This window comes from Myotis daubentonii, chromosome 7 (assembly GCF_963259705.1).
Source record: "Myotis daubentonii chromosome 7, mMyoDau2.1, whole genome shotgun sequence".
NCBI lineage: Eukaryota > Metazoa > Chordata > Mammalia > Chiroptera > Vespertilionidae > Myotis > Myotis daubentonii.
In genome coordinates this window covers 9476552-9488622 of record NC_081846.1, presented here as the reverse complement: position 1 = coordinate 9488622, position 12071 = coordinate 9476552, and the positions used below count along the sequence as shown (strand labels likewise).

The 12071-nt window shown below is 41.8% G+C and overlaps 2 protein-coding genes across 6 annotated transcripts in view; one reads left to right on the top strand and one right to left on the bottom strand.

Moving 5' to 3' along the window:
* NIF3L1 (NGG1 interacting factor 3 like 1) overlaps nt 1-3270 on the bottom strand; it is a 118546-nt gene extending 115276 nt beyond the window's left edge. For 3 of the 4 annotated variants that reach the window (XM_059702752.1, XM_059702750.1, XM_059702749.1), the window contains exon 1: nt 441-876. In XM_059702752.1, the coding sequence (XP_059558735.1) occupies nt 441-876 (436 nt within the window). Of the gene's footprint in view, nt 1-440; nt 902-3135 lie in introns of those variants that run through there. The other variant, XM_059702748.1, reaches the window with a different exon arrangement.
* Nucleotides 3271-3462: 192 nt separating this feature from the next.
* PPIL3 (peptidylprolyl isomerase like 3) lies at nt 3463-10248 on the top strand. Of its 2 annotated transcripts, none has more exons than XM_059702753.1 (7): nt 3463-3574; nt 4077-4142; nt 5458-5532; nt 6534-6627; nt 6991-7058; nt 9318-9436; nt 9856-10248. In XM_059702753.1, exons 2-7 carry the CDS (start codon nt 4140-4142, stop codon nt 9980-9982), a joined length of 486 nt encoding a protein of 161 aa, XP_059558736.1. In that variant the 5' UTR covers nt 3463-3574; nt 4077-4139; the 3' UTR covers nt 9983-10248. The 2 variants fall into 2 exon arrangements, with proteins under 2 accessions (XP_059558736.1, XP_059558737.1); XM_059702754.1 differs by lacking the exon at nt 3463-3574 and adding an exon at nt 3630-3681.
* The last annotated feature ends 1823 nt before the right edge of the window (nt 10249-12071 follow it).

The window sequence follows — 12071 nt, the reverse complement described above, 5'->3', positions numbered from 1 at the left end:
CTTCAGCCCAAAACAAGTAAACTATAGAAAGACTTACTAAAAGTAAAGCTAAAACACATGTGCTGAATTCCCTCATTAAAACTCTGCTCTATATGAGTGACATATTAAGTATGTGCCAGAGAGGCCCAAGCTTTCAGTTCAATTTAACAAGCATTTCTGGAGTGGCCGGGTGGCAGGTACTATGCCACCTGAGTGAGGAATCACAAAGCTCAGACTAGCATGAGGATTTCCCAGGCTCGCCTTGTTCATGAGTCATAAAAATGCTATTTTTCAAATGTCATTTGGTTGCCAGATTTCAGCAACATTATTTTAAAATATATTTTGCATACACAATAAGGATCCCACCCTAGAGCAGTGAAAACTCTGCTGAAAAGACGTTCTAAAGTTTCCAAGCATTTATAGGGAGAATAAGAAACATGAGAGAGCAAGAGGCTTCTCACCGAGCCCTTTAGCCAGCCAGTTGTTGACCCCCTGGGGTGCGGCATCATAGGCCGTGTGGGGAGAGTAAATGGCGATTCTGTTCTCCAGCGCGCGGATCACCAGGCGCTCCTTCCAGGTTTTCCAGGTTATGCGCTTAATGGGCCGGAAAATGGGCGGATGGTAGGAGAGAATGAAATCAGCCTTCTTCCGCAGTGCCTCCTCCATCACTTCTTCGGTCAAATCATTGGTCAGGAAGAGTGTGTTCACCGTGTGTGGTGGGCTTGGTTCCACCAGTAATCCAACATTGTCCCAGCTCTCAGCAAAGGAGAGGGAGGCAAAGTCATTCAAGGAGGAAAGGAGAGCCTTCAGGTCCATGAAGGAAGAGGAAGGATTGCGGACCAGGGAACGAACAAGCTGGACTCTCGTGGGGACCAGGCGTAGGTGAGATGACAACATACAGAAACCGGGAAGAACGGGATATCTGAAGTCAAAACACAAACAATGGTACACATGCACACTTTAGGCCCGTACCTTTGCAAAACAGGAGCAAAGGAGCTGCAGTCGTACATACCTGGGTGCAGGCACCGCCCCTGCCACTTACCAGCATTTTCTTAGGTAGGTTACGTAACCTTTCTGAGCTTGTTCCTCATCTATAAAACAGAAACACTACAACCCACCTCACAGGCCATCGAGAGGAGCAAGTGCATTCCTATGTGTAAGTCACTCGCACAAGCCTGGTACCTACTACACAGATGCTCACCCCCTCTGCCCCAGAGTACCTCACCCTTGCTCTAGTTCTCCCCATCCCTGCTTCAGCCCCACTCCTGCCTTCTCCATTTCTCTAAATATTACCCCTCTTTCCAAGTCTCCTTCAACTTCCTAAAATAAAGCCTTTTCTTGACAGATCTTCCTTTTCGGTGTCTCTCTCCTGCCCCGACCCATTTTTGCCCAAGTATTCTCATAATATTAGATTCCTGTATGTCTGTCTCCCCAGTGAGCTAATGTTACTGGGAAACAGGAACGATCTTTTACATATCTCAGTATCACCAACACAGGCCAGCACTAAACGCTTACTGCAGACCGGCACTGTCCCCCACCCCACCTCAGCAGAGTTTGGAATTAGGGTGGTATATTAAAAACTAATTTGTTAAAAAAAATTTACAAACATATATATATAATTTAAGTACTTTATAAGATGCACAGATGAGTCACTCCAAATGAGCAGGGTCCAGACAGGAAAAGACAGGGCTGCTGCCCCTGAGCCCACACCTGCTACAGGAAAGCTAGGCTCAAGAGGTGGGAGTGCTCAGAGCCTGTAAGCCTAAAAGAGCAGCAATTTTCAAGCTGTTACATCTCATGGCATTCATAAACTAATTACTAAAATTCTGCGGCACACCAAAAAATATATTTTTTTGCCAATCTGACAAAAAACCTAGGTACTGTATAATGTTGATTCATTCACCCCGACAGCTATTGCTGGGTTGGCTGTTGTTATTTTTATTTGACAATCTATGGGAAAAGAGGTCAGTACTCCTGACTAAATGGTCAGGTTTTGCATGTTTTAAAAACTCTTGTGGCAACAATTGAAAATTGCTGTTCTAGACAGCTATATCCAATACAAAAAATGACATTGCCAACTCCATTCTTCAATTGTTGAAGAAAAGCATTTCATAGTCTGCGCAATAATTAACAAGAAAGCATAGCCAAGAGTAAATTTAATTAAAAGATTCACAACCCAATGATTTCAAAAGCAATTTTAAGACATTTCTACAGCAAAAATATTTAATATTAGAGGTCCAGTGCATGAAATTCATGCACAGGTAGGGTCCCTAGCAGCTGCCGGCTGCTGGCTGGCAGCTGGGGCCTTCCTTGGTTCCACGCTACCCCCTGGTGGTCAGTGCATGTCACAGTGAGCGATGGAACTCCCAAGGGCACACTTTGCATATTAGGCTTTTATATATATAGATGAGATGTGTGTATTTATTCAATATATGATTTGAAGTGCTGAGGAGCCTCTGTTAACCACTCCAGCCTACGGTCCTGGAAGATCTTCTAATGTCCTTATACCTCTTCCACCCTCCAGAGTCCTCAGCCTGACAGCACTCCACTCTCCAGGCCCTTCTAAATCTGGCAAGCGGGGCAGTGAAGTTACATTTGAAATTGCCTTTGGAACTAACACCCCTCATCTCACAGATCAGGCGACAGCAAAGCTGCCTGACTTGATGCCAGAATTCAGGATGAGAGGCAGCATAGCATGCTGGACAAGAGCAAGGACTCTAACGCCATACTGACCATCCCCTCCCCCCCGCCAGAGTCACAGCTGCGTAACCAGTTACTTAGCCACTGCGATTTCCAACTCTGAGGAAGGAAGTGCCCAGCTCATAGTTGGTCGCAATACTGAAACGTAAAGCTGGTGACCATACCTGACCTCGAGTCAGCACGGTGTTTACTGAATAACATTAGTAGGTCCCACTTTACAGCTGCAAAACTGCACCTTCTAGGTTACCTCGTCTACATGCAGGCCACGGCCAGCATGGTGAAGAGCCGGTGGCCAGCCCACGGGCGCCCCAGGCGAGATCTCCCGCGGCAGCCCCGTGTCTGTCCCTACCTCCTCCTCTGCCCCCTTTCACAGCAGCCCTCGGAGAACGGCCGCAGCCCGCACAAACCCGAGGTCCGCAGCTTCGTCCGCCGAGATTTAAATGGCCGGATGCTCACCGGTCTCGAGAACGCTCCTCGCGCGTCACTTCCGGCCCCGGGCGGGATCTCGCGGCGTGGGAACTGGCTGGGGCAGGCGCCGGGCGGAAGTGGTCCCTCCCATTCTACCGCTGAGTGCCAGGCACTGCCAGAGGCTGTCCAGAGTAGTTCCGGGTGGGATTCCTGCCCTAGTGTGAGAAGAGTTCCTTTCCGTGTCGGCAGTGGTCCCGGTGGGCTACCTGACACCGGCTCCCTAGTGCTAGTCGCGGTGGTTTGCGACAGGGGCGGGGGGGGGGGGGGGGGCGGAGGAGGCGGGCCCGCGAGGGGCGTCCTCTCGGATGGGTCCGGTGCTCGGCTTCCGGTGGCCTCACGAAACGAATTTGGAATCTTCAGACCTGGGGCGGGGGGCACCTGCCATCGCACCTTTTCTGTCTTGGCCGCAGCTGTGCTCCCCGAAGTGGTAAGGGATGGGGTGACGCGCTCATTTTTCGCTGGTTTATTCAGATACTTGCAGGGCGTGAGCGTTCCGGGTGGAGAGGCTGCTGCTGAAACAGCAGATCGAGTAAAGTAAGAAAGCACATGGTGTAGCAGGACCAGTGCTGGGGAAAGGAAGCAGAGAGGGCACTGCGATTAGGGCGTTTTAAGCGGCGCCTTGGAGGGGAGGGCCACGCCCTGCAGGGTCCGAGAGAGCCGGCCGCGCGGAGGGCAGGCCGGGGCCCAGGGGCGGCCGCGCACCGGCTCGGGGAGGACTCGCCCGGCGGCGCTGGGGGAGGGGCCGGGCCGTCGCGGGGTTGGCGCTCAAGTCGGGTAGGGTCTCTTCACCCCTTCCGACACCCGATTTTTATTACTGGGGGGTGGGGGGGGAGTCTTCGAGACTTTTTCTTTTAAATATGCAGTAAACATAAGCATGCGAGAAGAGAGAAAAAAATGAACTTAATTTTTTTTTTCTTTTGGGAATGGAGATTCTTTTTTGAACTTTTCTCGATAAGACAGAAATTAAGCAACAGTAACCATCAAGAAGAAAAATGGTAAGTTTTATAGAATTCTTATGAATGTCTTTCATTGTAAGTAATTTCTAGAAATTCAGTCAAGGGAAGGAAAACTGCATGGAAATATCAATGGCAAGGCAGTGAAAAATGGTTCTAAACAAAACGAGAAATAAGCAGCATTACTTTTTAAGTTATGTTTTGAGAGAATTTTCCTTTTATAGAAAGAGATTGACTACAAGGTAGATAGAGATGAAAAGGGAGAGTAGGCGGAGCAGAAGGGCTTAGCCCTGGTATTATAATTTTAACTGGAACCCTTTGCTCTGTATTTAAGGGGGGCAACTAGAGCTTGAAGTGGAAAACAGCAATGAGCAATGACCCCCATCCCTCTCCCCAACACACACGCCCCTGCTTTCTATCCCCAACCTGGCCATGCTCTCTGACTGCTAAATACTAACCTAAAATGAGCAAGGAAGCTCCAGAATAATGATTTTCCTTCTTTTGGGAATGGGATAACAAAAGGGTATTCACCGAAGCAACAGATAAAACAAACAGAAAACAAAAATAGAGTACTATGCCGAAACCGGTTTGGCTCAGTGGATAGAGCGTCGGCCTGCGGACTGAAAGGTCCCAGGTTCGATTCCGGTCAAGGGCATGTACCTGGGTTGCGGGCACATCCCCAGTAGGAGATGTGCAGGAGGCAGCTGATCGATGTTTCTCTCTCATCGATGTTTCTAACTCTCTCTCTCTCTCCCTTCCTCTCTGTAAAAAATCAATAAAATATGTTTAAAAAAAAAATAGAGTACCATGGAAAAGAAGGACTGTGGTTACCTCTGCACAGTTAGAATCTAGAAACACTGATGCTTCTTGTGTCCTGCCTTTGGTGGAGAAAGGAATTTTTAACCTTGTCCCTCATAATTAAATTACATAAGGGAAAGGGTGGAAACAATGTTTTGAAAGTCATTCTCATACCCTTTTTCAATAACTATTAACGATGGTGAATGCCATTTAAATAAGTCATTCTAACATTACAATTGTTTATGTTTTTATTGATGAAAAATTCAAACTTAAAATAATTATTTCAATCAAAATATTTGCTCCGCAATTTTGTAGCATAGACACCATTTTACCCTAACAGATATTTACATCCTGGAGCTTTTTTTCTACTGCTGAAGTAAATTTTGAAGGAGTACAGTTTCTCTAAGAGCTGCTTTGTGGACAGGTCATCTCTGAAATAGTATTTCTGTTTTTATGTACTTTGTCTTTAATGTCTTTAATATCTAGTTAGGGAAGTCATACAGTGCATAAAGTCACCTGAAGAAATCTCATTTGTTCTCACATTCTGTCTCCTTTTTAGTCGGTGACACTGCATACAGATGTAGGTGATATTAAAATAGAAATCTTCTGCGAGAGGACACCCAAAGCATGTGAAGTGAGTACCGTTATAAACAAACAAAAAATGAGTTAATGCAGCAGGATAACCATTTTGAAACTGACTGATCTAAAAAGCCAACAATGTCCCAAAAAACCCAAAACACTTTTGTATGAAACCACTGTCAGGAAAAACCAGCCATCATCATTTCTGGCCTGATTTCCACTTACCTTTCCTGATGTTGAAGGGCAGATAGGGTGGCTGGCATCTTTTCCTTTGGGCTCATTTTCCTTAGGAAACATAAGTAATCATTAGATATCAGGTAAGAGAACTGTATGTTACATTATTTCACTTGTTTAAATGACAAGGATAGAAGGAAGAAAAGTCAGCTATGCATATTTACTCATTCAATAGTTACTCGTGAAAGGCTATCTTGACAGTGTTTGGAAACACAGTGATGAACAGGACACATTCCTTGCGCTTGTGGAGCCAATATTCTAGGTGGGGAGACAGATAGGGGGGAGGGAATTTATTCTAGAAAAAAACTAATTCTGGAGCTTGATAATGCCTTGAAGGAAATAAAATGTTGAGATAGAGAATAATGGGGAAGGAATTATTTAAAAGAAGGTGAAGGCAGGCCTAGCCAAGAAAGGGATACTACTTAAACTGAGTGTGAAAGGTAATGAAGGCATCTCCATGAAAAGATATAGAAAGAACATTCCAGGTGTAGAGATGGTAGGTACAAAGGCCTCAAGGTAGGAGAGCCTGCCTCTGTGGGATGAATTTTCAGAAGGCCGATGGGGTTAACATAGTGAGCCACACGGGAGGGGTCATTATCAAGAGATGTAGAGGTAGGCCCTGCTTAGGAGTTTGTATCTTATTCCAAAACCCGGAGGAAGCCATAAAAGTGCTTTAGGCAGAGAAGCAACATCATCCAAAGTAATGCCTAAAAGACATAGTTTAAATATGCTGTTATAGTGTTTTTAGTAAATACACTTAGTTCTTTACCTTAAGTGTTTCTGCTACATGATTTCTCAATCATTGTTTTTTACTCTCTTCAGAATTTCTTGGCTCTTTGTGCCAGTAATTACTACAATGGCTGTATATTTCATAGAAATATCAAGGGTTTCATGGTTCAAACAGGAGACCCCTCAGGTAAGTTATCCCATTAATAGCTAGAGAATTAATGGTATATAGTATGAAGAGGGCGGGGGGAGAGACAAAGAATAGAAAAATAAAAGCACATGGAGTATTTATAATTGGGCTACCTTATAATAGTAAGCAGTATTTAAGGTGAAGCTACTAGTACCAAGCTCTGAAAGATGAATATTGATAAGGAGAGTTTTTGGTTTTTTGTAGAGATATTTTATTTTTCTGGTTTATAAAGTGAAATTTTGGGATCTAAGAGAGGACATATCAAATTTTATTTGTACTTTAAGAGTTACAAAAAGCCCTGAAGTTTTAGAAAATAAAGCCTTTCTCTAATTAGATACTTCTTTTATTTGTCTTGTAATATAGGTACCGGAAGAGGAGGTAACAGTATCTGGGGCAAGAAATTTGAGGATGAATACAGTGAATATCTTAAGGTATGTCCCCAAGCTTTAAAATTATTTTTTCATTCCATGTATACACTTGGAAACTTTGATACATATGTTGTAGTAACACAAGTTAATATCACAAGTGAACATATATACCCACTCTTTTTGTAGTTTCTGCACACTTGATAAATGATATCAGGAGGAAAATATAAATGGCAGTTCTAGCCTAAAATATATGCTGGAATCTCACCATCACATGGATGTTGATATTAAGTGAGCTCATCTTTGGGTCTGGCCTGAAATGTTTAATCAGTAACATACCAAAAGGGCTTACATGTCTCACTATAAAATTCTTGTTGGATGACATGAACCATTGGCCTTTTTTGAGAATGGGGAGACCTGGTTGCAATATTGCCATTATCAATATCCAACTTTTATCATCTGTTAGATGTTTAAATATCTCTATGTTAACGTTACTTAATGCCTGAGGTAGATTTCAGTAAGGTTAAAAGAGAAGTGCATGTAAATATATCGTTAGCATGTAAAATTAGGGATTTTAATTTTCTTTATCATATTATTTCTAAAACTTTCTAAAGATTTTTTTTTTCTAAAATTAAAAAACTGATGCATACCTATTTTAAAAAATCAGCCCTGGCCATGTGGCTCAGTTGGTTGACTGTCGACCCTTGCATTAAAAGGTCACTGGTTTGATTCCTGGTCAAGGACACACCCAGGTGGTGGGCTCGATCTCCTGTTGGGGTGTGCGTGGGAAACAGCCGATTGGTGTTTCTCTCTCCCCCCCACCCTCTCCCTTTCGCTCTCTAAAACAAAAAATAAAACCACTTCCCAGAGATGACATCAATTAACAGTTTATTATGTTGTCTTTTAAACTTTGTATCTGCACAGAATGATAACTTCATAATTTAAAAAAGAGAGGCAAATAAACAAGAGAGACAAATTCCCCTCAATCAGAATATGTAATTTAGTATATTATATTTCAGTTACATTAGAATATACCGTGGATTTTCTGGAAAAAAGATTAAATTGCAGTATTTACCTCTGGATAGTTAGACTAGGAGTAATTTATTTTATCTTTTTGCTTTTCTATCATAAAGAAATACTACCCTTGTTATAGGAGTTGAGGTTAGGAAGTGATACGTTATTTTAAAAATCATCCTTTCCTGAATTAGAAACAAAACAACCTTTTAGACATTAATTAATGGCAGTTTTCATAACACTGATCTGTAATCCTAAACCAGTGGTTTTCAACGTTGGCTGCTGTTACAGACTCACTAGTGGAAGTTTTAAAAATATAAAAAAGTAGCCCTAACCGGTTTTGCTCAGTGGATAAAGCATTGGCCTGGGGACTGAAGGGTCCCGGATTTGATTCTATTCAAGGGCACATGCCTGGGTTGCAGGCTCAATCCCCAGTAGGGGACATGCAGGAGGGAGCCGATCAGTGATTCTCTCTCATCATTGATGTTCTTTCTCTCCCTCGCCCTTCCTCTCTGAAATCAATAAAAATATATAAAATAGAATAAAAAAGTAGGACCTTACCTCCTCTCCTTCTCCTCCCCCTCTCACAAATATAGAGAAAAATCATCAGTAGAACCGATCCCACCTTGATTATATTTTAAGGTTCCCTGTTAATTCCTACAATAGCCTAGATCACCTAGTCCTGGGGTTATGAACTGACTGCCAATGGGTGAAGACCCATAGATGCATTCTATATGGCCATTAGTTAAAAAAAAATTTTTAAAGACATTGGGCAAGAGATATATTATTCCTCTAGCCAGATTCCACCACTCCCTAATGTTTACATTCTGCCCACTCATCAACTTACTATCTGCTGACCTTTGTGAGCGTTTGAATTATGAGTAAACCCAGAACTAGTCCAAACTCCCTTGTTTTACAGATAAACTAGCCAGAGTCCAGTGTGTGTGTGAAGAGATTATGGGGATTTTGGTTTTATTGTCTGCCTGATCATTTCATTCCAGCATAACATAAATGTAAGGATTATTTCTATTATACATTGGTACTACTTAAAGTGTTTGTGGCTATATGTCTCCAAAGTGAAAATGAAATTAATTGGGGGATATGATTTGATATATAAACAATATAAGTGGTCAGTGATACAGATAATACAGCAACTGAATATTTGGGTTTGCCCAAATTGAAGCTGATTAAATGTTTTCTTGGTTCCTTAAATATTGGGAGGTTAAAGAGTGCATGTCTTGTTTTAGTCCGGTATTTGGAATATTTATTTAAAAACATAGATAAATTAATACCTTGGACTGTCTTTTGCAGCACAACGTTAGAGGTGTTGTATCTATGGCTAATAATGGCCCAAATACCAATGGATCTCAGTTTTTCATCACCTATGGCAAGCAGCCACATTTGGACATGAAATACACAGTATTTGGAAAGTGAGTATCCTGGTTATGATATTCGTCTTTGGAATTTCATTGCAAAGGATGCATATGAGTGGCTGTGATAGTAGCATAACTAATATGGAAAGTGCAGTCTAAGAGCTAAACTTACCTGGACTGTAAGCCCAACTTAACCTGCCCTGTGACCTTGGGAAATTATAACCTCTCTCAGCCTATTTCCTGATTTTCTCCAAGACAGGTTAATATGTTTTTTCTGGTCCATTATGCAAATTAACAGTAATATGTCTTTTCATTGAGATAGCATTTTACAGCAACTAACAGATCTGAAAAACAGTGGCTTAAACAAGATAGACTGGGACGGTCCTTTTCTCTTAAGAATACTGTAATTGCTATACATATATGGATATTGTGCTTCAATCAGAAAATTTTCATCCATTATATTATTTCTCTTTCAGGGTAATAGATGGTCTGGAGACTCTAGATGAATTGGAGAAGTTACCAGTAAATGAGAAGACATACCGACCTCTTAATGATGTACACATTAAGGATATAACTATTCATGCCAACCCATTTGCTCAATAGTTATAATAGGCATGGACAAATACTTGGCAGACTATTTGAGGAACACACCTATTGCGGTTTACCCAGCTTGAATTATGTCAGAGATTGTATCATCCTGCTTGTTTACAACTAAGACCTTCTGAGTCCGTGGTACCAAGGGGAACCAAATAACTTATACTCTTATGATTGAGCATATATTCTTTACTATAACTATTTCCAATGTATTTAAGTTTAATTTTTAAAAAAAAATGTTTGCCTTTTGTTACATAAAAACAATCATTTTTAAATGCTGAGTTTCAAATCAGTCATTTTTGAGCAGCCTAATTATAAACTTCTATATCTAGTCCACATCGTGGAAGTATTATTTTCCATTAATTATTCACTTTGTGAGGTTACAAAGAAGAAAGACAAGATGAAGTAGTATATAGAAAGGCCAGCCAATACATCTGCTATTTTCTTTGGTCTTTAGATTTATAATAGGGGCTCAGAGATACCCTAGAGTCCAGTAAACACTCAAAATTTCCCAACCGATTTGCCCATGGAACATTTTTTGAAAACATACCTTTTAAAATATGGCAGGATAATGTTCGACAGATGATCCATTTGAAAAATGCAGTTAGTTGGTTAAGAACACCAGTTGTAGAGTACTGTCTGTGTTTGAATCACAGCTGTTCCCTGCTAGTAACTTTAGGCAAATTAATTTACCAAGCTTTAGTTTTCTTATTCATAAATAATATTCCCTCATAGACTATGGTGAGGATTAAAAGAAATTATGTTTGTAAAGCTTCTGGCATGTCATGTTCTGTATTAAGTAATGGAAGCTGTTTTATTTATCTCCACTAGAGCAGTACCTAACCAGGTCATTTATCAGACTCTGCTGTTGATTTTATCAAGAATGTTTTCCACTTACTGCCTTGATTAGATTTTGGGTATTCCTAAAACTAAGCATTTTTTGGTTTGTATTATTTTTGCAGATGGCTGATGAAATGTTTTGGTTCTTTCTTAATTACAGTTTGGGAGTTGGGAGTTGAGCTTGTAGCTGTCCTCTGGTTACCATCTATACCTTCCACTAAACTGAGGCACCAATTATACTAATGTTCTCACATTTTTGTTTTAGCCTTTTAACCATTTAGGTTTCTAGAATTAGTATGAAAGGCCCTTTTTGGCCAGAGTTTGTTTTGCACTTCTTATTCCTGATCGATGCCGGGGTCCAACCCCAGCAGGTCCAGGGGTTCCCAAAGGCGTAGATGGAGTCGGCGAAGAAGGAAGGACACGGAGACAGTGTTCAGTTGATCAGCAGCCTAGCCAGGATCTCCAGCCAAGTTCTGGTCTGGATCTCCAGAGAGGTTCTGCTTAGGATCTCCAGCCAGGTTCTGGAGCCATGTTCTCTTGCTAGGTTCTCCAGCCAGGTTCTGTCCAGGTTCTCCAGCCAAGTTCAGTCACCAGGTTCTAGTCAGGTTCTCTTGCCAATTTCTGTAGTCAGGTTCAGTCCAGGATCTTTTGCCATGTTCTCTCGCTAGGTTCTGTCTCTAGGTTCTGAGGCCAGTTTCTGTCCAGGATCTTTTGCCATGTTCTCTCCAGCGAAGTTCTTCTGTCTCTAGAGAATGTTCTGTGTAGGTTCTGTCTCCTAAGTTCTGTGTTCTAAGTTCTGTCTCCTAAGTTCTGTGTCTTGCTGTCTAGTTACATCTGTATTTATACCAGTTGATTCAATCCTATCAATCTCTATTACAAAGGTTAGGGCGTTTCTTATCTCCATTCCAGGGAGTAAAGATTATGTAGCTTAAGCATGATTGTTCATAGTTAAAGTGATTAATTACCCGCCAGGCACTTGGTTAAGAGGTTTTATTCCCTCCCTAACTTCAGGGGAAAATCCCTACCTGAGGAAACCACCTTTCTCAGAGACCTTGGTTAAAACACATAGTGCCAAGAAGGTGAGCAAACATATTAAGAACAGTATGCCATATATGCCAGGTCCCTTGAAACAGCAAGCACCGACCGGCTCCCGGCAGATCTCTTTCTTCTCCAAACATGTCATTGAATTTTTGTCATCACTTTTAAGAGGCTTTTACTCATTGTCAGGATGTTTTGGTACTGGCTGGCATTCCCTCAA